At 44.1% G+C, this 24,975-nt stretch overlaps 1 protein-coding gene across 1 annotated transcript in view; it reads left to right on the forward strand.

The window, feature by feature from the left end:
* Positions 1-23,312, forward strand: part of ABCA5 (ATP binding cassette subfamily A member 5) — a 31,884-nt gene extending 8,572 nt beyond the window's left edge. The window contains exons 9-40 of the mRNA XM_071764119.1: positions 428-616; positions 823-970; positions 1,669-1,837; positions 3,390-3,448; positions 4,085-4,195; positions 4,411-4,586; positions 5,080-5,199; positions 5,920-6,058; positions 6,293-6,383; positions 6,608-6,747; positions 8,330-8,449; positions 9,140-9,341; positions 9,586-9,755; positions 10,587-10,720; positions 11,597-11,734; positions 12,278-12,391; positions 12,739-12,909; positions 13,781-13,894; positions 14,136-14,273; positions 14,730-14,804; positions 15,315-15,406; positions 15,897-16,023; positions 16,100-16,217; positions 16,321-16,412; positions 16,572-16,747; positions 17,207-17,282; positions 17,367-17,461; positions 17,869-17,988; positions 18,175-18,324; positions 19,256-19,335; positions 19,597-19,652; positions 20,066-23,312. Of these exons, the coding sequence (XP_071620220.1) occupies positions 428-616; positions 823-970; positions 1,669-1,837; positions 3,390-3,448; positions 4,085-4,195; positions 4,411-4,586; positions 5,080-5,199; positions 5,920-6,058; positions 6,293-6,383; positions 6,608-6,747; positions 8,330-8,449; positions 9,140-9,341; positions 9,586-9,755; positions 10,587-10,720; positions 11,597-11,734; positions 12,278-12,391; positions 12,739-12,909; positions 13,781-13,894; positions 14,136-14,273; positions 14,730-14,804; positions 15,315-15,406; positions 15,897-16,023; positions 16,100-16,217; positions 16,321-16,412; positions 16,572-16,747; positions 17,207-17,282; positions 17,367-17,461; positions 17,869-17,988; positions 18,175-18,324; positions 19,256-19,335; positions 19,597-19,652; positions 20,066-20,173 (4,008 nt within the window). The 3' untranslated portion in view covers positions 20,174-23,312. The remainder of the gene's footprint in view (positions 1-427; positions 617-822; positions 971-1,668; positions 1,838-3,389; positions 3,449-4,084; positions 4,196-4,410; positions 4,587-5,079; positions 5,200-5,919; positions 6,059-6,292; positions 6,384-6,607; positions 6,748-8,329; positions 8,450-9,139; positions 9,342-9,585; positions 9,756-10,586; positions 10,721-11,596; positions 11,735-12,277; positions 12,392-12,738; positions 12,910-13,780; positions 13,895-14,135; positions 14,274-14,729; positions 14,805-15,314; positions 15,407-15,896; positions 16,024-16,099; positions 16,218-16,320; positions 16,413-16,571; positions 16,748-17,206; positions 17,283-17,366; positions 17,462-17,868; positions 17,989-18,174; positions 18,325-19,255; positions 19,336-19,596; positions 19,653-20,065) is intronic.
* Positions 23,313-24,975: the final 1,663 nt, after the last annotated feature.

Raw genomic sequence — 24,975 nt, forward strand, 5'->3', positions numbered from 1 at the left:
CTCTTTCCTTGCTGTATTACCTGAATTTATTATTATCTCTCTTAGAACTGGAAGCCCTGTCTGTTCAGCACTATTTTGAAGTTCAAAACTTGCCCTCTTCTAAACATTTGCTGTTACTATATAGTATTTATTTATTAGTTATTATTAGTCATTAGTATTTTAGTTATTATATTTTGCTGTTTATTATATAGTGTCATGTTAAAACCTTGATTAAGGGTCAGAGAAATCACTCATACATCAATTTCTTGGTTGTTTTTAAGGGAAGTTTGGGACCTGTGTGAATGTCTTGGTGCCTATATCAGGAAAATTATTTGATTGTCAAAGAAAAAATTGTGGTATTTTTATTTTTTTTTTTTCAATACCCTCTGACTGATTTTTTTTTTTAATGTAGCACCTTTTAATTTTTTTTTTTTTAATCTGTTCTAAGGTTTTCTTTGCACTGATGCTGACCCCTCTGTTTAAAAAGTCCAAGCATGTGGGTATAGTGGAGTTCTTGGCCACGCTGGCTTTTGGGTTTGTGGGCCTCAACATTGTCCTGCTGGAAGATTTCCCCAAATCTTTTGTGTGGATCCTCAGCCCCTTGTGTCAGTGCAGCTTCTTGATTGGTGTTGCCCAGGTACTTCCAGATAGCTCGTGATGTAGATATTGTTAAATATTTAGATTTTTATTGTGTTTATTTTATTTATTGTATTATGTTTTATTTACGGTTTTTATTTATCTTTTTTTTTATTGTGTTTTTTTCCTCCTGTTGCTAAGTTTTGCACCATGCTCTTGTGTCCCTGCTGCTGTGTGACATCTCCCTCTGTCCCTTTTTGTTGCCAGGTCATGCATCTAGAGGATTATGAAGATGGTGCAACCTTTTCAAATATTAATAAGGGTCCTTACCCTCTCTTTATCTCTCTCATTTTACTGGTGCTGGATAGCATCTTTTACCTTCTGGTAGCTGTCTACCTTGACCAGGTCATCCCAGGTATGTCCATGAGCAAAGTGTCACCAGTTCCTGACCCCCCTCAGGTTAATGTGGCTGGTGGCATTTCTGATTTAATTTCAGGAGATTTATTTACAAATCTATTTACAAATAGATTTCACCCTGGGACTCTTGAGTGCTTTCAGCTGAACTCAAGGTGTGAGATGGGGGGAGGAGAGCACCTTTATTTAGCACTGATGGCCCCTACCTACCCAGCAACACTTTGTCTCCATTTTTCTCCAGGAAAAGCTTCATTACTGGTGCCTCAGCCTTTGCAATGTGCTCCACCAGGGTTGAAAATTAAAGGCCCCTCTCCCTGTTCCAGCTTTTTCCCCATGACAGCAATGATTTAACACGAAACACAGAATCAAGTTGTTCATCTTGTACCTAATGCCCATTAAACCCTTTGCCTCTCATCTCCCTGGCTTCCTACCCCCTGAAATCACTGTTCTTCCAGCCCTGGGATTTCCCTTGCACAAAAAAGAGATTTGCACATAGATTTTAAGACTTAGGAAAACTGGGACCTCTTAGCAGGGCTGTGGGAAACATGACTTGAATGTCAATTTGGCTGATGGGATCCCTTTGAAATGTCCTTCAGCCAGGACAGCTTGTGGCTTTGAGAGCTGAGAGCCAAAAGCTGAGGAATATCTGGAGCTACTGGTAAGAAATGGTCTTTTTTTTTTCCTCTTTGCTCTCCCCAGGGGAGTTCGGGCTCCGCCGCACGCTGTTTTTCTTCATGAAACCCTCATTTTGGTCAAAGCACAGGAAGAATTACAAGGAGTTGTACGAGAGCAGCATCAATGGCAGCTTGAGTTTCAGTGAGATAGTTGAGCCCGTGCCTTCTGAATTTCAGGGGAAAGAAGCCATCAGGTACCTTCCCTGCCCTGCCCCGTGCACGGATCAAGAGATCACTTGGGGCCCTGATGTTAAATTTCATGGGGAATTGGAAAATTGCTCTGGGTTCCCCAGGGGTTGGGATCAAACAGCATGTGGGATGCATTGCAGAGTCCCTCACACAGAGTTCCCGTGAAGCTCCATCAGCATCAGTGACATGGATGCTTTCCAAGGAGAAATCCCTGGCCTTAAAGAAAGGGTTTGTTTGTGGATTCTGTTCCTTCAGCTGGAGTCCTCTCAAAAGGAGCTGGTTTTCCATTCCCTCAGTTGCACTGGGGCCAGGAGGGGTGTAAGCAGTTGCAGATGTTGGAACGCCCACTCTTCTGGGTTTAGTTTCTGGTAACACACAGTTGAGGAGAAAAAGCTCAATTCTAGGGTTGGCTGAAGGCTGTTGTGTTCTCTGGAGACCAAAGGGGAACTTTGGGGTGGTTTTACCCAACTGCTGGGTCTCAGAGGGTAAACCAAAACTGAGTAATAGGTGCCCATGTTCTCATCATTCACCTTGTGTTTTATGTCACCTCTTGTCTTGTACCTGAACAATTCATGTTTTTAGTGTGCCTCAGATACAATTTTCAGTGGTATTTTAGCCCTTTTTACTGTCATTTCCCAATGGCATGGCCTGGTGTCTGTTGGAGAGCTCTCTAGCTTTACTTCTCCTGGTTGGCTCCACCACTCTCAAATATTTGAGCTTAGAACAGGTCTGGTGTTGTCCACATTCTTTGTGTCTCTTTAGGGATCTGCCATAGTTTGAAGGGTCCAGGTTTAATCCTGATGTTCACATGAGGACATTGTGGCAGTTTTTGCATTATTCCTCCACCCTTTCCATAGCATCTCATGAACTCTTCCCATAGCATCCACCCACGAGCTCTCCAGCATTTTACCATCTTGACATGTACAGCCTTTGTTTTCTTTCATACCCAGTTCTTCTCCCTGGTGTTCACACCTGTAATCCACTTCCCACCCTCATTTTTTGGGTGTCCAGGCTTCCAAAATCCATCTGTCACACGAGGCCTTCACATACACTGAGGTTTTTTCCTTTTGAAAACCAGTGGGACTGGGAGGAAAGTTTTTAACTTTCTTAGAGAGGAAGACATCAGCTTTCTTTTAACTAATTTTATTAAGGATCTGTCAGTAATCACATCTTTGGAGTCTTTGCTACTAACATCTCTTTTCCATATTGTGTCTTTTGAGTCTTCTGGTGTTCTATGAAATTACCTGGGGAGTAGCTGTTCCCTTTTCCAGCTTGGGAAACCTGTAGACATTGTTCTACTATGTGAAAGAAGCACAGATTAGAAAGAATTCAGCCTGTCATCTTAGGAAATGCCTTACAAGGTGATGAGGAAAGCTTTCTGGTACCAGGGTGAAGATGGACCAGGTTCTGCAGCAACACACCCTGTCCCTTGACTTGTCCCTATGGGTCTTTAACATGTCCAGTGACTGTTGTTGTGACTGTTGCCAAGTGCTGATCATTCAAAATGACATATAAAGATCCTAAAATACTTGATAAAAATGCCATGTCTTCTTTCAGAATCAGCTGTGTTCAGAAAACATTCAGGAAAAAGGGGGAAACTGTGGAGGCTCTCCGAAGTAAGAACATTTCAGCTTTGTAGCTGCTTGTCAGATGCAGAGGAGCAGTAGCTGAGTTGCTGAGTGGTCTTTTTGTGTTTCAGTTTGAGCTTTTTGGTTTCTTTTAGTGGGGTGCATGAATGCCAGATGTGCTTGTGTGTGTTTTCTCTCACCACTTTGGAACTAAGCTTCTTTAAAATGGAGCCCCAGAACGAGGAGCCCTTCCATCATCAGGTTGCCCAGAGAAGCTGTGGCTGCCCCATCCCTGGCAGTGTTGGAGCTTGGATGGGGCTTGGAGCAGCCTGGGCTGGTGGGAGGTGTCCCTGCCCCTGGCAGGAGGTTGGAACTGGATGATGCTTTGTTTTTAAGATCGTTTCCAACCCAAGCCATTCTGTGACTCTGAAACCCATCCCTGTCATTCTCCTCCACGTGTGGTGTTAGTGTTATGGTCCTCCCTGATCTTTCCATCTCATCCTGCTTTAAACATGGCCAGCATGCAGCTGGTCTTAGCCCCAGTGATCCCATCCCATGAGGTGGAGGAAAGGTGTCCCAAACACCCCTCTTGGTGACATCTGGATTTACCTCTGCCAGCTCTGCTTGCCACGAGGGTGTCACTAATGTCTCCTCTTTTCTCTCCACGCCTCCCTGGGGGATCAGATTTGTCCTTTGACATCTATGAAGGGCAGATCACAGCTCTGCTGGGCCACAGTGGGACTGGGAAGACAACACTGATGAACATCCTCTGTGGGCTGTGTCCCCCCACGGATGGTGAGCTGCTCCAGGGGTGGGTTTGGAAGCTCTTCCCCTTCCTGCTTATTTCAGGATGCACCCAGTCTTTTGGTGGATAATATCTAGAAGAGCCCACTTTAGATTTGTGGCTATCTTAGCCTGTTGCCTGTAAAAAAAAAAAAAAAATCTCTTCACTTGGTTGCTCCTAGATGCAAAAAAAAAATTTTTTTAATTTTTTTTTTTTTTTTTTTTAGGGTTTGTCTCTGTTTATGGGCACAGAGTCTCTGAAATTGATGAAATGCTTGAAGTGAGACAGATAGCAGGGGTGTGCCCCCAGGCTGACATACACTTTGATATTTTAACTGTGGAGGAGAATCTCTCCATCTTTGCTGCCATTAAAGGAATCCCTCAAAACGATTTGATCCAGGAGGTAAGTCAGCTGGGCACAAAAATGGTCATGTGTGTTCATTTCTAACCTGCAGGGCAAAATACTCTTGCACCACACTGGTATTTCCTTCAGTTTGCAGAGGAATATTATTTTACAGTGCATTAGACAGAATCATGGAATTGAGAAGTGGTTTGGGTTGGAAGGGCCCTTTAAAGGTCATCTAGTCCAAGGCACAGGCAGGTATTTTTATAAAGGTGAACTGTTCATTTTTCTTAGGGGATTAAAATGCTCATGAAAAATTGTAGAGCCAGTTTTTGTTGAAGCACAAATGTTCAACTTCTTCAGGTTTCCATCAGCTTAAGACCCTGCCCTGGGTGCACGGGCTATGAGCAGGGAGTGCAGTACAGAATACACTGAATTAGGAGCATTTAACCTGAATGCTCAGTGTTAATAATAATTTATTTATTTTGTTTTAAATGTAGGCTTTTTTTTTTTTTTTTTTTTAAACAGTGCATGTGTTTCTTATGTTTTATAGGTGCAGAAAGTGTTGTTGGATTTGGACATGCAGCCTATCAGAGACAACCAAGCTAAAAAATTAAGTGGGGGGCAGAAGAGGAGGCTCTCGGTGGGAGTTGCTGTCCTGGGGAACCCCAAGGTGAGTGTCACCAAGTTTCCCCTTTGCTGTCACTTCAGGGCTGATGTCTCTTGTCAAAACCAACTCATGCAGATGATAAAATGTATGCTGCAGAAATCTGTGAGCATCTGTCACGTTTTTTCTCCCTGATGGTGGTTAAAATCACTTTAATAACTCAACGTTGTGCTTGAGGATGGTAATTGCTGTAGCTCTGGGTTTAATCTCTCTTGGAAATCACCAGCATGACAAGGTTGATGTCATTTCTGGCAGGTAACATTTAACCCTCAACAGTGAATCTGTCAAAGATTTTCCTTGCAAAGCCATCCAGGCACTTAGGGATGGAGCCAGGGAGCTCTTTTGTGTTAGGGATTTGTTATTTCTGGCCTGTAGGAGTGGGGGCTGCTTTTAGAGCTGTATTCAAAAGGGATGTGTGTGACAGTTCCCTGGGATTTTAAAAGCATGTTTAACCATCCCTTAAGAGAAGGACTGAATCCCCAGCTAAATATAACTGTATCAGAAGCAGAAATAAGCAGACTACAGCATATATGATTTTTCCAGTAGTCAAAACAGGAGTAGAATTTCTTCCAAGCACAGTGAAGACAGCTTGCTTACTCCAGAATATTTCCTGGATGTTGTGTTGGATTAAACACAAAACCCTGGACCTATTACCTGCGTGGGGTTTGCTGAGCTCACCTTGGCCATGGCTGTGGCTTTACCAATGCTTCATGTTTTTACCCCAAGGTTTTGCTGCTGGATGAGCCGACAGCGGGCATGGATCCCTGCTCCCGGCACATCGTCTGGAACCTCCTCAAAAACAGGAAAGCAAATCGTGTGACTGTTTTCAGCACCCACTTCATGGACGAGGCAGATATCCTGGCTGGTGAGTCCTGTGCCACGGGACTCCTGGGCACTGTCTGATCGAGTCACATTGTGGAGCAAAAAAAGATTTTTCTCTTAATTGCAGAGTCCACCTCCCGCTGAGATTTGTAGTTGGGTTTTGGAGCAAACTGGCACTTCTTTTATTCAAAGGGTCTTCTTGTTGGGTTTGGTTTTGTTTGTTTTTTTTTTCTTTTTTGTTTCATTTTTTTAAATTGAATTTTCCATTTGTTTCCAGATCGTAAAGCTGTGATTTCCCAAGGGATGTTAAAATGCCTGGGATCCTCTCTCTTTCTGAAGAGCAAGTGGGGGATTGGCTACCGCTTGAGGTACTCTCTGTGGGCTCCCTGTTCCATGGCATTGGGCATCCTTTCTTAGGTGGTTTCTTTCCTGTTTCAAAACCCTAAGACAGCACTTCCCACTCCCCCAAAAAAGATCCCTTTAGGAGCTTTGTACTGTATTTTTGCTGCTCTGCTCGGCTGCTGCTTGTGATAAAGAGAAAAACCAGCCTGAAAAACCCTGAAAACCCCTGTTTCCCTCTGCCTTTTCTCAGCATGCACATCGATGCCTACTGCAACACAGAGGCCACAACCTCCCTGATCCGTCAGCACATTCCTGCTGCCAGCCTCATCCAGGAGAACCACGAGCAGCTCGTCTACACCCTGCCCCTCAGGGACATGGACAAGTTTGCAGGTATGGAGGCTTTGGATGTGCTGCAGGGCTGAGAGGCCACAGGGGAGAAATCCACTGAGCAGGACCAGAGCCTGCAGCTCCTGTGAAATTCTCACTTCTGCTTTTATTGTTTTGTTTTTTTTTTTCCTCCCCAAAATTGTGGTGGTTTTACCCAACTGGATCTAAGAGGGTAAACCAAAACTGAATAATAGATGTTCACGTTCTCCATGTTTGCTTTTTTCCCCAAGTAAATATTCAGTGTTTGGCTATGATTTCATGGAATAGTTTTGGTTGGAAAAGACACCTAAGATCATTAAGATTTGGTTGGTGATCAGTCAGCAAGGTCTTCCCTTGGTGAGTTAGGAGCTCATCACCTCCTCCAAGGGGGTTGTGCTATGCTGGGAGGGACCTGGGTCCCCTGCACCAAATGCTGGGGAGATGATCATAGCAGAAAGGTGAAGGGAATTTATTTTTTTTTTTCCAAGAATCCCCTTTGTCCTTGAGAAGCATCACCACACTGCAAAGCATTTTGGTGAGCAGGGCTGGCCCCAAATCCTCCAGAAATAAATCCCACTTGAGGAGCTGCAGAGATGCTTGTGGCAGTTCCCTGGTGAGGAGCAGATGTGTTGGTTTCACTAGATGGCAGCAATTATCTGTTCAGTCCTGCCTGAGGCCTCTTTTTCATCTCCCAGGAGAAAATGGCCCAAACCAACCTGTCCTCTGCCCTCTGTGGGAAGCCAAGGGAGAATCAATACTGAGGTGAATACAGCTGGGGTTTCAGAAATGCTTTTTTCCTCCTTGCATTTAACCAGTTAATAATTTATTAGCTCTTTGGGAAACCAGGCACCTTTATGCAAGACTGAATCAATTCCCTCAACTGATTTTAAGGAGGAGCTGAGGTTAGGAGCATGTCTTAGTTACCAGGGCAGAAGAAATCACAGAGATGGGATGAATATTGCTGGGTTTCCAGCTGCTTTTTCCATTTTATGCTTTTGCATTTCCTTTCAAGATGACCTTGGCTCTGAAGCTCCTCATTTTGTCAAGTCCTTCACAGCATAGAACTGGCAGGAGCCCAATAGCTCTCACTCTGAGCATCACTTTGGCCTTCAAGCTTCACACACTATCCAGGATCTCCTGCCCAGCTAAGCTGGCTTTAGAGATCTGGGTATTTATACATATAAATAATTACTCAGTGGTTTTATTTGGAAAATCTTTGTGCCTGGATCTAGATAGGATGATTTGTCCCATAGCACCTGCAGGAGATTTTTTCAGGAAAGGGCTTTTCACAGCCAGGCAGGAGACAGCTCTGAGCCCAGGAGCTTCAGGATGGTGAGGTGGTTTTCATAAACTCTTCAGCTTGGGAAAAAAATGCCCCATTTCCCATTCTTGATCACAGAGGTTGGAATTTTGTGCTTAAAGGAGTTCATCCCAACCTTGGTTCTCAAGCCATGACCCCTTGTTGGAGTGAAGCAACCAGATTAACACCTCCTTTTCTCTACCATGCAGAAAGCTTCAGGGATGCCCCTGTTGAGCTTGAAGGTCTCTTTGGAAGATGATTTAGTTCTGTTCCTGAGCAATCAGTGGTTTCCCTTCTGTCCCTCAGGCTTGTTTTCTGACCTGGACACTCATTCCCATCTGGGTGTTATCACCTATGGCGTTTCCATGACAACCCTGGAGGATGTTTACCTGAAGCTGGAAGTTGAGGCAGAGATTGACCAAGCAGGTGGGATGATCCTGGCTTCCCTCATATTTAATTTAGTCTTAATTAGTGTAAAATTGTCCAGGCAAGGAGGCATCTTGCTGAGGAGGCAAAGTCCTGCTGCAGAGGACTCTCGGGACTCCTGTGGTCTCACAGCACTCCAGATTTTGGAAATATTTCACATCAAAAACACCCAAAAGCAGCAAGTTGGGTGGGGAGTGATGCTGGGAGGATCCAGGGGAAAAGCTTTTTACTGACTGTCTCTGCAGGAATTATCTTTCCACCCAGTCTACTTACATCTGATGTCTCTGCTTTAAAGTTGCATTTTTTATAGCCAGCTTTTTAAAAAGTGCATTGTTTCTCTGATGGAAGTTTCCTCCAAGAAACTGTAAATGCACAGTGTAAAATTTATTTCCAACCTTCTGTGTGAGCACTAATATTAATAGCCTGCACTTAAGGCTGAAATAGCTGTACTTGGGTGTCTTCCTCTCCTTTAAATTAACTTCCAGTTCAAAGGAAAATGGCACTTAATATAACTCCAGCATTAATCAGTTCTTCTGGTGTCAACTTGAAATGATCTAAGCTATTTTAATCTTTCCAGAGCTTTCTTTGTGATTCAGCTTAGTAAACTATCCTGCCCTGCAAGGCTTTTTCAAGGGTCTCTGGCTCTGGCAGAGCATCCCATCTGTAGAGTTTTGTTATTTCTGTTTTCAGATTACAGTGTGTTCAATGCCCAGCAAGTGCAGGATGAAATGGACACCAAATCCCTCGATGACATGGAGCAGAGCCTCCTCATGCTCTCAGAAACAAAGGCATCAACAATGAGCAATGCAGCCCTCTGGAAGAAGCAGGTTGCCACCATAGCAAAAGTTCATTTCCTGAGCCTCAAGAGGGAAAATAAATGTGTGAGAGTTATGTGAGTATTGGGGACTTCTCACTTCCACGCAAAATTCTCAAAACCTCCTGGAGTGATCCCAGAGTGGTTCAATTAAGCAATTAATTTTTTTTCCTCATAGTTACATTTGAACAATTACAAGTATTGCTGTTGAAGACTTTTTTTTTTTGGGGGGTGGGGCAAGGAAGATGTTGTTTTAATAACATGGCTTGGCTTTTGCTGAATGTTAATAAACCCGAAACTTTTCTTTCTTTCTTTCTTTCAGGTTGTTGCTTTTTCTGATTTATCTTGTAGTTCAGATTTTATTGTTCTTCATACACCACATCATCAAAAGTTCTGTAGCTGCTATCAAACTTTCCCCAGATTTGTACTTGCTGAAGCCTGGGGAGGATTATCACAAGTACAGGAGTCGTCTCCTGCTGCAGAATTCCACAGGTAGGAGAGCAAAGATGCTCCATGAGGGCACCTCCTGGCTCCTCTCTCTTTAATCCTAGTTTTTCACGTGGTGGGGAAAGTGGTGTGTGCTGCTTTGGGTTTTTTTCCTTGAAATGAACCCAAATGAAGAGTTTCCAAGAACCCAGAGGTGGTAGAGCATGAGTATTGCTTGTGTCCTAGGGTTTGGTTCACAGATCATTGTTTTCATCCCATGTCTGGTGCTTGCCATGCCTAAGGTGACCCTGGTTAAGGAGCCAACCAGAGAGACATTGGATACATCAACATTAAAATCCTGCTGCAAAACATTTTGGAAAATTCTTTTTGGCTTCCACTTGGGATGTTTTCAAAGTGCAGAGCAGCAACTGAGCAACAGAAACAAGCACCTGCCTGAGCTATCAGGAAATTTAATTTTCTTAATTTTAAGACCAGAAACTTAATTTTAAGACCAGAAACCTAATTTTTCTGGTCTCTGTATCAGTGCCTCTGGTTTCCTGTTCTCTTGGCTAATTCTTTGCTCAATTGAAACTCTGAGTATCCTGATAATGCTCTTTGTCAGCTCTGCTTCCTCGCTGCTGCGTTTGATTTGTGCAAATTAATTGGAGAAGATCACCAACACATTTATTTATTTTGGTTTTGGATGCTTCGGTGGCTGAGTGGGAAGCTGAAATAAAAAATGTTCCTGTTGCTGTTTTCAACAAGAGAACTCTTTTTAGTTGTCATCTGTAAGGAAGCAGTCATCCTTCATCAGAGGGGGCAAATGCATCAATCATTTTGTGCACAAGACTCCGTGCAGGTGGTGAATTGTGGTGTTTTCTCTCTCTTTTACACCAGAATCTGATATCAATGACATTGTCCACTCCCTGGGGAACATGAACATACTCCTGGAGATGTTCAATGACAGTGACTACGTCTCAGCTGCCCCTCACAGTGCAGCTTTGAACGTGTTTGACCTTGAATCCAGACAGGTAAGATGGGCAGAGGGGCTGGGTCGCATCCCACAGAGCAGACTGGGGTTTTGTTTCCCACTTGCTGCAAGGCCTGTGTTGTGTCAGACAACCAAATAATCACATAATATTGCTTGTACAAGAAGTCTGTGTTAACAGAATGGCAATATTATCAGAAGAAATATTCTTCAATAATGATAATTATAATTAATCAAACTTCCGTCCCCCTTCCCTCCCCACAAGGACACAAAATGCCAAGAGAAATATTTTAGTTCACAAAAGACCAGGCATAGGGATTTATTTTTGTTGTACTTATGCTGGCAGAATTATACAGTCTGACAGAAGTATAATTCCATGGTGCTCTCATGTGTAAAGAAAAATGAGTTTTTTGGCTTTTAAGTGTTGATTTCAGTATGGTCACTGAAGGAATGTCAGAAAGATTTCAACACTGGGCTTGTATTTAGTCTCCAGCAAAGGAACTGCTGTGCCAGATGCCAGCTCTGTGTCTTGTTCCCATTTTTATTCATGGCAAACTATTAATGAGAGTGTGGCAGCACAGCCCTTGGCTAATGTGAATTTTTGCCTGCCTGGTTTTTAAGTGCATTAGGGAGAGCATCTGGGTGCAGGGTGCTGTGTGTTTCATTTCTCAGACTCTCACTGTCTGCAGCATCATTTGTCATAGTGTCACCATTGGGAATTTATTCCAAATAATTTGGCCTTGCAAACACATCTGTTCTCCTGGACTAGGTTACATCTTACAACCACCCTGAGCTTCCTTGCAAAGCCTGCTCCATTTTTCCCAACATCCAGGTGCAATTAAACCCATCGAAGATCCCTCCTGGGGTATTGCCCTTTGAGCAGGGTTAATTAACCCAGCAAACTCTTTTTCCTTTCCAGAACTATGTTTTCACCATCATATTTAACAGCACCATGGTGCATTCCCTGCCAGTGCTGATGAATATTGTCAGCAATTTGCTGCTGCACAACTTAAATGTGACAGAGAGCATTCAGATCTGGAGCAACCCCTTCATTCAGGTGAGCAGCACCCATTGGGTGCTGGAGGGGCAAAAATCACCCTTAAGCATTGGGGTATAGGGACAGCATCCCTGGGGGGGAAAGGAAGAGTGTAAAAACACACCAAAAATCAAGAGAGGAGCTGATTGGGACTGTTTGCAGCACCATTGGGAAGGGTTGGACTGTGGTACCCAAAGTCTCCAATAATTCCTTGGTGATCTGGAACAGTGCAGGGTTGAAAAGGACTTGAAAGGTGTTGGGATTTTGGGCTGCAGCTTGTGCAAGTGGAGGAGCAAGGGGTTTGGAAAGAGGATGTCCTGTGGGGAATTTGTTAGGGGTTTGTTGTGGGTTCCCTGCAGTTCTGGGGGGCCTTGAGGAAAGGACCTGCTGCAAGCCTTCAGTCCTCTAGGAGTTTATTAGATGTTCTTATAAATAAACAGCCCAAAAATTAGGTCTGTTTCTTCATGCTGTGGCTCAGGTGATCTTGAAACAAGATGTTTTAGCATTTACATTCTAAATGTGGTTTTTTTTCCCAGTATTGAAGAAATGTGATTTCTCTTTCAGAATCTCCCAGACACAATTTTCAGACTAGAGATCTATTTTGAAGCTGTGTTACTGGGAATCATTATTACTGGGATGCCACCCTATTTTGCCATGGACAATGCAGAAAACCATAAGGTAAACTCCCAGCTGTGGGTTCACAGATTGTAAAAAAACCTTGGGATTTTGGGAAAAAAAGTTACGAATGTTTTAAATAGCAGCTTTTGCTGTGAGAGGCAGCATGGATGTGACTGCTTTCTGATGCCTTGGCTAGAGGAGATTTGGGAAAAGCCCTTTTGCTTTTGTGGAAATGCTTTTTGCTTCTTTGGCAGCTAAAATAATAATAACTGGGTGAGGCACATCAGCACAAAAGGCACGGATTGAAGGAAAAAAAAAAAGATCCCACTCACAAACCAAGGCAGTTGAACATCATCTTAATTTAAATTAACATTTAATTAGTACTGCCTTCTCTTTTTCTGTTGCAGATCAAAGCATACACACAGCTGAAGATTGCAGGGCTTTATCCCTCTGCTTACTGGATGGGTCAGGCTGCCATCGACCTCCCCCTCTTTTATTCCATCCTTGTCCTGATGATTGGCAGCCTCTTTGCCTTCCACTATGGTGTTTACTTTTATGTGGTCAAGTTTGTTGCTGTGGTGAGTGTGGTGGGGCTGCCAGAGCCTGGGGATGTTATCTGCCACCAGGGTTTCTTTTTATTAGATGGTGCAGCAAGTTTTTTCCCAAGGGATAGCCAGGGAAAATGCCTTATTCAGGCTGCTGGCACAGAGGCACCAGGCAAAGAAAAATCAGTGCTACTGCTGGTTGGAAAAAATGTTAATATTTTGGAGTTTCAGTTAGAACTGGAATGAAATGGAGCTTTGAAATCCCAGGGGTTGCCAATGTGATGCTCCATTCTTTTTTTCCCTGCTTGCTCAGTCCTGGATAATTTTTCCTTGTGCAGCTGATGATGAGGTTACAGTGATTTTGAACACAGCCCAGCTCTGCAATGAATTGCAGCATATGTTTGAATTGAGGAGACTGCAAGTCCTTATGTCTTTTCTGTTCAGAGTGGGCTTCCCTGAGATATTGGCTGTAATGGAGAAAAATGAGATTTTCCTACCTGCTTTCCCAGAAGCTCCAAGTTAATCAGGTTTGGGTTATGGCCATTGTGCTGCAGGGCTGGTTTTCCACCAGTGCATCTACCCTTGTTTTAATTTTTGGGAAAAATGTTAAGGCTGGTGGGTGGAATTCCTAACATTTGTCAGAATCTTCAGGTCAACTTTTATGGGAGCCTCTGTTTATTAAATAAAATGGAAAAAAACTGAGTGAGGTTCCTGCCTGTCATGTATTTTTTTTTTTGTCTTCCATTTTGCCACCTTGGTGCCATCTGCTCTTACCAAATCAAGTGGCAAAACTGAATTTTGACTTATGTAGCACCCCCAAATAATTCCAACTGATACCTACACACAAAATTCAGACCTGGGTTCTCTCTGTACCTTTCCTGAGAAACCTTTTTTGTCTCTGCAGATTTTTTGCCTGATTGGTTATGTCCCTTCTGTTGTGCTCTTCACTTACGTGGTCTCCTTCACCTTTAAAAAAGTCCAGAATACAAAAGAATTTTGGTCATTTATATTTTCAGTGGTGAGTACCTTCATCTTGAGCTCGGTTACCCACCACAGCCTTCCCACTTATTTTATTTATCTATCTATAATCTACTATTTATTTATGTATCTTTAAAGCATAAGAAATTGGAAATATTCCCAACGGTTTTTTTGTCACTGCTTTATCCTAAATGAGAAAAGCTTGAAAAAAATGTGCCTCATACCAGAGAACTTAATCTGAACTGAATGAAAATGGGTTATTTTCTTTGTCTTTTATACAGACAGCCTTGCTCTGCACAGTTGTCACTGAAGTGGCCTTTTTTCTGGACTTTTACTTGGTAACCACCATCCTGCATTATGTCTTCTCCATCCTCATTCCTATTTATCCCCTTATTGGCTGTTTGATTTGCTTTATAAAGGTAAGAAGGACACAAGAAATCCTCTCTACAGTGCTTGGGGGTGGTGGCTGGGGTTGGGTGGGTGTCTTTAATATTTTAGGGGTGTGATGTCCCCTGTAGCCATAGAACACCTGAAGGACAGCAGCTGCTGGGGAAAAGTCATATTTTGCCTGTCAGAATACTGCAGTTTTAAAAGGAGGAAAGAAGCAAGTCTTCTGGTAAATAACTGAAGGAAAATGGTGTGAACTGGGTCAACAGAGTGGTGGGAGATGGGCTAACTGGGAGTCAGAGGCTTTAAACTGGGAGCAGCCCCAGAGGCTTTTGATGGAGATTGATTTGCATCCATGCAAGCAGGGGCTGTGCTGAGCTCAGCTTGAGCAACATGATTTAAATGTCTTGAGATTAAAGTGCAGTGTAGAATATGCAGGCTCTGGTAAGTGCTTGGTTACCTGAAGGTTTTTTGTCTTGCATACTTAGGTCTCCTGGAAAGGGAAGAGGAAGAGTGGGGGATACTACGACCCATGGGACCGGCTCCTGGTAGCAGTCATAGCTGTAAGCAGCATGCAAGAAAAAAACCTTTGATTACCTGCCAAATTTGCTGTAGGGAATTGCCAGCTCCTGCAGGGAGACCCCTTCTCTTCAGGCATCTTTATGTTAATAAAGGTTTGAGCTGCTGCTGAGCAGTGCTGGAGCCTGCAGCTTTGCAACCTGTTGCAGCACAGAGAGGATCAAGAAAAGCTGCTGTGCCTACCAGCTCAGCATCTGCTGCCTCAGGAGGCTCATTAATGGTGCTGGCATTAATCCTCATCATTATGGGAGGCTATGCTGGTGGAACTCCAGAGCAGGGAACAGTGGGACAGCCTTTTTTCTCTCCAAAACCCAAATATTTGCTGTTAAATGTAAATAGACTCAGGTTGTGCATCCTCACTGAGCAGCATCTCATGATACATTTCATCTTCTTGGGAACAGCAGTGGTGGGGCAGAGCTGGTGCTTCTTCTCACTCATTGCATTGGTGGGATCACCTTTAGGATCACCAGTAATCTGTGTCTGTGTATTTTTAGCCCTATTTGCAGTGTGTTGTGTGGCTCTTCCTCCTGCGATGTTTTGAGCTGAAGAATGGAGGGAGGACAGTTAGAGAAGATCTGTTCTTCAGGTATGTCCCTGTTGAGCAGACACTGGCAAAGAAATAGTCCAAAGAAGCTGGTTTTAGAAGTGATGGAGTGGAGAGACTGGAGTATGCAGTGTGTAGCAAGGGGGGATATTGCAGAAAATCAAATATCTGCAGTTATATCCCATCCCAGATGACTCAAGGATTTTTTTTTTTTCTTAACTTATCAGAAATTCAGGAAATAAAATGCATAAGTAGGCTTTTTACCTCCTTTTAAGTTATATCCCTGTGAAATAATGAATTTGGTAGGGATATTCCCTGTATAAAAATAGGGACAGAGGCACCAGACAGCTCAGTGTACAGGTGACATAACTGGAATAGTCTGACAGCTCTTTGTACTCTTTTGGGGCTGGTGCTGCATAAAATTTTTTTAAAATTTTTTTACTCCTGGGACTGGCAAACACAAACCTCAGAGCAGGGAGTGAATCTCAGCTGAACCCCAAGCTGAGGCATCACGTTGTGTTCTTCCCCTTAGAAAATGTTTTACAAAACCCAGAACCTGGAAGTTCCCAGAGCACCCACGTGATGAGAACGAAGATGAAGATGTGAAGGCAGAGAGGCTGCGAGTCCAGGAAATCCTGAGTGGCCCCAAAAGTGAGGAGGTAATGCCCAAATCCCAGCTCCAGATGTTCCCCACAGCTGCTGGGATCTGCAGCCACTTCTCTTCTCCTCTCCTAGATGCCAGCCATCCTGGTCAACAGTTTGCACAAGGAATTTGATGAAAGAAAGGAGTTTCTTCTGGGCAGAAAAATCAAGAAAGTGGCAACCAAACACGTTTCTCTCTGTGTAAAAAAAGGTTGGAGCTCAGTGACTTGCTGTTAGCCTCTCATTTACTGAAATCCTCTTGCATCCATTTCTCTGACCTTAAGGGGAATGTCTTTGTGTCATCCTTTCTGCAGGAGAAATACTGGGTTTGTTGGGGCCCAATGGAGCTGGGAAAAGCACATTAATTAACATGCTTGTTGGAGAGGTTGAGCCAACCAGTGGGCAGGTACAGCTTGTGCTGCAAACTTAAGAAGAAAATTAATCTGTATTGAATATTTCTGATTTATTGCTGCAAGTATTCCCAAGTGGGCTTTGCTAAAGCTTTACAGGAACAGTTCTGAAATTTAGAATATTATTGAGTAAGATCTCTGTGTTTGCCTCCCAGGTTCTGATAGGAGATGCTTCTTTTGGCCTGAGCAGTGAAGATGACTCAGTGAAATTTGTGGGATACTGTCCTCAAACTAATCCACTTTGGCCAGATATCACATTGCAGGAACACTTTGAAATTTATGGAGCTATCAAAGGGATGAGTCAGTCTGATATTAAGGAAGTCATAAAGCGGTGAGTAGTTTATTATAGAAACATTTAAAAATCAGTTATTTTTCTTAATAGTTTTTCCTATTAAATGTAATCTTTTTTTTTTTTTTTTCCTCGAGTCTGATCAAATCTCAGAGAATTCATCAAGTATGAATTGGTAGGTTAGGAGATACAAACTCAGCCACACAAAATTCAACTAATATTACAATTTTTAAGTTCTGAAAGGGGCCTGGTTTGCACTTCACAAGCTGCAGGGATGGGAGTCCAGGGCTTGGAGCTGCTTCTGAGTTGTCAGCGCTGGGCTGATGGGGGGCAAGTGGTTTTCTCTGGAAGCCCCTGGCTCCTGTCCTGCTTTTTGCTGTTTTTTTTTACACTTAATATACATCTGCTTGTACCATAATTCTTTAAGTGAGCTGTTCTTTTGCATGCCATGGCGTGGGAGCAGCTCCCACCTTTTCACACCCCATCCTCCCTCTTCTGCAGCGTCGCGAGTGCCCTGGATTTTAAAGACCACCTGCAGAAGACCACCAAGAAACTGGGTGTGGGGCTGAAACGCAAGGTACAGGGGAGCTTTGGGAGGCTCCTGCTTGGGTGTTTCCAGGAGCCATCACATCCTCACCCTTTCCCTTTACTTCCCTCCCAGCTCTGCTTCGCCCTCAGCATGCTGGGCAACCCCCGGGTCACCCTCCTGGATGAACCCTCCACTGGGATGGATCCAAAAGCCAAGCAGCACATGTGGTGAGTGCCACCAGGGCTGTGTCTGCCACCAGTTTCTTTCTCTGTGGTTTTTTTTTTTTTTTTCCCATTTGATGTGTGCTTTATCCCTGTTAACACTAGGGAGAGCCATAGGAAGGGAATCGGTGCTGCCTCAAGGCTGGGTGCATCTCACCTCTGGTCTTGCCCAGAATTGAGTGGAGATTAAAAACTTTAAAGTCAAATCTTAAAATATAAAAAATATGAGAGTTGAGTCATCTTTTTGGAAAAACACAGGTGATACTTGTTGCTGTGGGAGTAGTATTGGTCCATAAAGTAATGTTTGAGCATCCCAGTTTTCTTTTCCTGCTACCCCAGGATTCACTGATACCTGCCAAATGTTTGATTCAGGGGGTTTTAATTTACTTGTGGTTTTTTTGTTTGTTTTCTAGGCGGGCAATCCGAGCAGCATTTAAAAATAAGGAGAGAGCAGCTATCCTGACCACCCACTACATGGAGGAGGCAGATGCTGTCTGTGACCGTGTGGCCATCCTGGTGTCAGGGCAGCTCAGGTACCATGGGCAGGGAGGACAGAGCAGCTGCTGGCTAGAATATATTTTTTTTTAAAAAATATAGGGCTTGTTTTGCACCTTAAATTTAGAGCAAAAATTGAACTGTTCAAAGGGGCTGTTAGAAGCCAGGCTGTTTTTTGAGGGTGGTGTAAGGGGTACAGTTTGAATTTTCTCTGCTCTTGGTAGGTGTATAGGGACTGTGCAACACCTGAAGAGTAAGTTTGGCAGAGGATACTTCTTGGAAATGAAATTAAAAGAAGCAGCAGACGTGCAGCAGGTGGAGTATCTACAGAGCCAGATTTTGCACATCTTCCCAAATGCAAATCGTCAGGAAAGGTAAAACTCCAACAAATCCCAAAAAAACAGGGCTATTATTCAAGGCCCTGGTTTCTCAGCAGCTCCTTGGCAACAAGCAGGGAATGCTCTGATCCTAAAATTCACAAAAAGTACTTGCACATAGCTTAAAATAAAAATAAAAAGAGGAAATGTTTAGCAGAGCAGCAGAAGCTGTGAGCCCTGCCTGGGTGTGGAGGAAGCAAACTCTGCTTAGCTGGTGCCTGGTGGCTTCCTTCTTGGTTTGGAATCCCTGAGAAATGGGGGTAAAAATGAGTCATTGAGTTGCTGTCCTTTTCCTAGAAAATCTTGCACGTTTTCTGAGGGCTTTTCAAAGTCTGAGGGTGGGTGGGGTGGGTGGGTTTCCTCTCAGCAGTTTAATTTCTGTTGTGTGAACTCAAGGGGCTGGTTTGGTGAGCACTGAGAAGCCTCTCCAAAAAGGGCACTGCAGGCATCAGGTGAGGAGAATCCTCTACTCAGGAAGCTTGGAGAAAAGTTCATTTTTCAGAAAAAAATGGGTCATCTCCCTGTTCTGAGGTCTGGGTGGCAGGAACCACTGAATGATCCAAAGTCCCCTGAGATCCTGTGATCTCTCTCTGAAAGGCAAAACCTCATCACTTTGAAAATCCCAGGCAGGGATTTTTTTTTTATTCATGAGTTTATAGACAGAGGATAAATGGTTGAACCTAAAATGAAGAGCACATAAATCCTAGAGCAGTCTCTGCTGGGTCTCAGCTGATGCACCTGGACCTGGATCTCTGAGACTTGTTATAAAACTTGGGTCCTGGATTGTTCTTGTTGCCTGGCATGATGCTGACTGGTCAAAAGGCCTGGAGCAACCTTCAGAAAATGAATTTAAATCCACCTGGATGTTAATATTTTTGCTTTGAGCAATTTTACCTAAAGGTAAATGTGCTTTGTTTCTTTGTTCCAGTTTTGCTTCTATTTTGGCATATAAAATTCCAAAAGAAGATGTGCAGTCGCTCTCACATTCTTTTTCCAAGCTGGAAGAAGGTAATTAAGCACTTGCCATGCACCACATGCAGAAAACATTTTGTCTCCCCTAACTGACAGATTTGCCATCTGGTAGTACTTCTGCATTTCTGTTCCAGACTTATTTTTCTGTTTGAATTTTTCTGTTGTTATTGCTGTCCCCAATTCTGTTTCCTGTGAAATCAAGAGTAAGCACTTGTACCAGCTTCAAGTGCTTTAAATTCAGTTGTGTCAGATGGGGAAGTGTCCCTGAACATGCTCTCCCCTTCGTTCTCTCCACAGTAAAACATGCCTATAACATTGAGGAGTACAGCTTTTCTCAGGCAACACTGGAACAGGTATCACAGATTTATTCCTATTTTCTCCTTTCTTTTTAAAATAAGACACAGCAACTGCAGGGATGGAGCAAAATAAATTTGGGACATTAGTGGAAATGCTGCTCTGTTTTGTTCAAAAAATAGACATTGCTCTTCACTTCTGAGAGGTGGGTAAAGCTGAGGCTTATTCCTGCTTAGTCTGGGTTAGTTGTTACTGACAATAAATGTCCTACAGGATGTGTTTGGTTCAGTTTCCCTTGTGGTGTGCTCTTGAAATGGAAGGGTAGGAGCAAGGAGGGGACAAAAAATACAAAAACCTTAGAGCTGAAGCAATCCATTCAATATTTGTGAGGTTTTCAGAATGAATTCTCTTTGTGGCCAGGAAAATTCCTACAAGGACCAGGGTGCCTTGACATTCTCCCTGTCTCTGGCAGGTTTTTGTGGAGCTTGCTAAGGAGCAGGAGGAGGAGGACAGTGGCTTTGGCACCCTGAACAGCACCTTGTGGTGGGAGAGGACCCAGGAGGACAGAGTCATTTTCTGAGCATCTCTGGTCCCCATCTGCTCAGCAGCTCGTGGTTTGTGCCAGCTGTGATGCTCTGCACACACACACTGGGATGTCTGCCTGGGAAACATCAGCACTGGGATGGCCAAGGGAAAAATGGTATTGGGAAGCTGTGTGTTCCACCATCCTGGCCTTAGGAAGAGGCTGCAGTGGCAGTGGGAGCTGTGAGCATCCCCACTGTGACTCTGGCTGCTCTGAAATCCCTTCTCCCCTCACTCTCTCTGGGTTTGTGTTGGACAAGAAGATGCTGCCAGCACTGTGGGTCATCTCCTGGTGTTGGCTGCTTGGGCAGGAGCATCTTCCTGCTTTCCTCCCTGCCAGGACAGAGAGGTTGGGCTGTCCTTACTGGGAATCCTGAGCTAAACCAGTTGCTGCTGGGAGCATCCCACCCTGCAGCTTCACAGGTCTTGCTGTGCCTCATGCCCTTGGTTGGCCATCTCTGCCCACCAGGGTGCTGAGCAGACCTGTGTCCCTGCAAGGTCCTGCTCCCCTCTTCCTCACCCATCCCTGCTTCTGCTTAAAAGCTGCATCCACTTAGAGGAGAGGGACAAAAAAACCCCAAACTATTGCAAAGTCACTGCTCACTGCAGAGAGGGTCCTGGATGACGTTGCCAGCTTAGCTTGGTACCCACCCAGTGTGGAAATGTTCTTTGCAGGTAGAACATGGCACTTGGCAGCACTTTTCTTTTCCTCTGAGTTGGAAGGTGGTGCTGAAGGGGTGGCCATGATTGGCTTGGGTTTTTTTTGTTGTTGTTTTCCCCCCCATTTAGTAAAAGTACAAAGACATAACTGTGCAGTTAGGGGATTTGCAGAGATGTGTATCTCATCATCATTAAAACAGTCTCATTCTTCCTTGTGTGCACCAAGCTGGGTTTTGGAGCAGTCCTGGTTAGATGTTCTTGTTTTCCTTGACAGTGAGTTTGTAACTACATGCAGCAGCTTTTCCTAATCCATCTTTGGTGTGAAGTGTTGCAGTCTGCTTTGTCCTGACCTGGCAATTTTTCATCTGCCTTCACGAAGCTCCCCCCTTCACCATAATAACCCAAATTTGCACTCCTCATCTGTAGGAGTGGTGCCTTTGGTTTGCATAGAAGCACTAAGAGCAGAGTATGTGATTATCCTGAAGGTATGACAGATGGATGTTGAAAAGTTATTAATTTTTTGCTTGTTTTTTTTTCTACACAAAGCTCTTGTCACTTTTTTTTTTAGTTTTAGAAAGTGAAATCCTAACAGTTCATTGTGTTCTGCAATGAGCAACTAGAGAGATGCATTTATAGCAAAACGTTGGCTTCATAAGTCATATCAACTAGATCTCCACACCAAAGTCAGAAAAGACTTTTGTTTTTCCTGTGAAAACTCAACCTGTGGGTTGAGGTGGAGTTCTGTGTCCCAACTATTTGTAATTATCAAATAGTGTGTGTTACATTCTGATAATTGTGTTGAGACAAAGTCTGTGTGCGTTGGTTTCTCACTCAAGAAAGCAGAAATGCAAACTCTTTGTATGCAACTTTTGCATCTGTGTGTTGCATATTCCTAGATTTGGTTTTGTACTTCAAATTTGAGCCCAGGAATTGCTGAAACACCTGGATGTCCCCTTTGCTTCCCTGGGGCAGCACAGACAGTTCTGAGTCATGGTGCTTGCACTGAGAAATGCTGGAAGTGAAGCAAGGGTAAAGAACAGAATTACAGCACCAGCCTCTAAACTGCAGCTCCAGCAGAAGTTCTTCCAGGGCTGAAACTTCCCAGTAAGAAAACAAAAAAAGCCCCTGATTCAGCCCTTTTGTCTATGCAGCTTTGTATTTTGCCCCCAGCTCCATCCCTGCTGCTGGCCACTATCTCTGAGCATTTCCCTTTTATTTGGTGCAAAGATGGGACTGAGAATTTTGTGTTGTGATGCTCTCCCATGTCTGTACAGATGAGTTAATGGTCTCTTCACCAAATCCCACTTTTCTTACTATCTCTGGAAGTGGTGTTTCAGCTGAATGCTATCCACATCTCTCCAGCAATGCACAGGACTCCCTTTCCATGTGGACTTCAATACAGTTGTGACCCATGAGCCTTGATATCTCCTTTTAATTTGATTCTTTAATGTGCAATCAGAGTTAAAAGTCTGTAAAGTAGTTCTGTACTGTCTGGTTGACATCACCCTATTTCTAAGAGTTTTCTTATTTTCTCACGTTCCAAGTGGATCAAAAGAAAACTTCCATTAGCAGCTGGGTTTTCTTGCCTTGCTCCTGCTCTTGTTTGCCCAGGAGTGACCCAGCTGATGGTGGCACTGTATTTATGCAGCTACATGTACCCAGATTTTGGCTTGTTAACTGAACTGTGTAATAGGGTGGGATCTTCTTGGGGTGGTGACATCATGTGTCAACACTGTCCAAGATGCCACCCCAGAGCATCACTGTAATCATCCTGTGTTGTGTCAGAAATCTTTCCAAGTGTCACACAATGTCTAGAATGACCAGAATAGGGGAAAAAAAAAACCCCCATGCAACATCAAACCCCAGAATCCCTTGGAAATGTAAGAGCTTTATTTGTGCAAGTTAAAGGGGTTTGGGTCAGGTGTTGCTGGTGACATGCCCAGTCCCAGCCAGTTTGTCCTCAAGGAGATGAAATCCCAGGAGGCAGCTGGATTTGGGCTGGCTGGGGGACAGATCAGTTCTGTTTCTGCCATGTCCCAGGTGGGAGAGGGTTTTGGTTTCCTTGCAGGCTTGTCAGAAATAGGTGGTATATCCAGAACTTGGAAAGTGTATTTACTTTGTGGTGTTTGTTATAAGGTTGTATTTTTCTATGGAGGTATTCAGTGTGTCTGATCTTGTCTATATTACCAAGAAAAGCCCTTATTTAAAAATATCTCTATATAGCAAGTAAAGTTGATTCCATAGCTGACATCCAGTACTCTGGTAGCAGAAACAGAAGGTAGGGGGTCTAAAGGTGACCCATTTGTAACACTTCGTGTTGCCATCAGGCACTTGGGATCCTTTGCAGTTCAATTTATACACCTGCCTTTCTTTTACCACTTTGCTGTATTTGTAAAGTTGAGGGCTGTGCTTTTTTTTTTTTTTTTTTTCCCCCCACCAGAAACTACCAAAATAAAGATGGATTGGATTACTAAACATTTGTATTTGTCCTGCCTGTGTTTTTTCCATGAAACAGGGAGACTTCCAACAGCCTGGGCCATCCCCAGGACCACGCTGAGGTGTGAAGGGGTGAGTGGGCTCGGAGGGGGTTTGGGGTTTGGGCAGAGAGTGGGTGAGGGAACCCTTGGCATGGCTGAGGGGGATGTCAGGCTTCAGGAATTGCATATTTGTAGCTGAATCCAGGGAATTGCAGTGTTGCAACACTTAGGATTTGGGCTAGAGCTGAGCCCGTGGCAGCTGTGTGCTCCTGGCACGTCGCGCCGTGCATCTGCAGGGATGAATCACATTCAGCCACTTGAAAATCAGCCCTGCCAAAAAAACAAAGCAAACAAACAACAACAAAAAAAATTCATTTTTCTGGCTGTATCCCTGCCCCAGGCCAACGCTCTGGGTGGCTGGTTGGGTGCTGACTCCAGCACAAGGTACAGGGTGCTGCTGGGGGCTGAAGGTGGAACGTGGAATTGAGGGATGGGCACCAGGGATGGAGTGTGGTGGGGAGGGGTCCAGCAAAGGACCCAGCAAAATGAATGGAGGTTGTGCCTCAGTTTCCCTGGAGCTCGCAAGTGGGAAGGGAAATAACCCCAAAGAAATCTAATCTGAATTTGGTGACAGTTCCCAGGTTTTCGTACAAGTTTAAATGGTGTGTGGCATGGCATTTAATTTTTGAAAAAACTAAAGTTAACCCTTGTCATGCTTCCTGCAAGAGAGCTTCAGGAAGTCCCCCCTTTAGTGCTCTTTAGCTGCTCCTCAGGGTCACTTTGTTCTGGGTCCAAAGGAGTGCTTGCAGCAGGTGTCATTTTTAGATTAAAATGTATTTTTTGTTGCTGAAGTGCAGCCATGGCAGGGCTTGGTGTCCTGCCAGGAGCACACATGGCACAGGGCACCTGTTGGAAACACAGTGGAGATGTAGGGATGTGCATCCTCACTCTGCTTTTTTTGCAGTCAGGGGTTGCCTTCCCCATTTCTTATTTGTTGCCTGGTGGGAAGTGATGGAGGAAAAGGTTCTGCTCCTTGCTGAAATGAGCTCATTCCTTGAAAATGAGTAAAGCAACAGCTGCAGAAGAGCTACGGCCTTTTGTTAAGCAACAACCAGAGAGCTTTTGTGGTTTTAGTCAGCTCTGCAAGTCAGATGTGGAGTTCTCGAGCTGCTGAAGTTCTGGGACAGTCAAATTCTTGTAACTACTTGAATTATCATGTGGCTGGACACCCTTCCAGCTCATTTGGCTTTCCTGACTGACTTGATTTCCTCACCGCCCTGTTTTGAAGGCAGAACCATTAGAAACCTGTTTTTTCTTAAAAAAAAAATAAACACCTAAACCAAACTCCATCCTGATTCCAGCTGTGTGGCAGATGCTGGAAAAGCAATTAACAGAAGCGAAAGCTTAAAAAAGAAAATAAAAGTACTGTATTATTAAAGGAAGGGGAAAAGAGCAGTGAGAAATAAGGATCCTGTTGCTCCTCTGCTCTGGAGAGGAGGGAGTGCTTGCTGACTCAGGCTCCCAGCAGGATGGGGAGGAGGGTGCTGAAGATTTCCCTCCTGAGAAGCTCGGGATTGGGGAGCTGATGGTGGCCACATCCCAGCTCTCCCGCTGCTGCTCTCCCCGGGACTTGGGGGAACCAAGTTGTGACCCTGCACACAAC

This window comes from Heliangelus exortis, chromosome 20, assembly GCF_036169615.1.
Source record: "Heliangelus exortis chromosome 20, bHelExo1.hap1, whole genome shotgun sequence".
NCBI classification, from domain to species: domain Eukaryota; kingdom Metazoa; phylum Chordata; class Aves; order Apodiformes; family Trochilidae; genus Heliangelus; species Heliangelus exortis.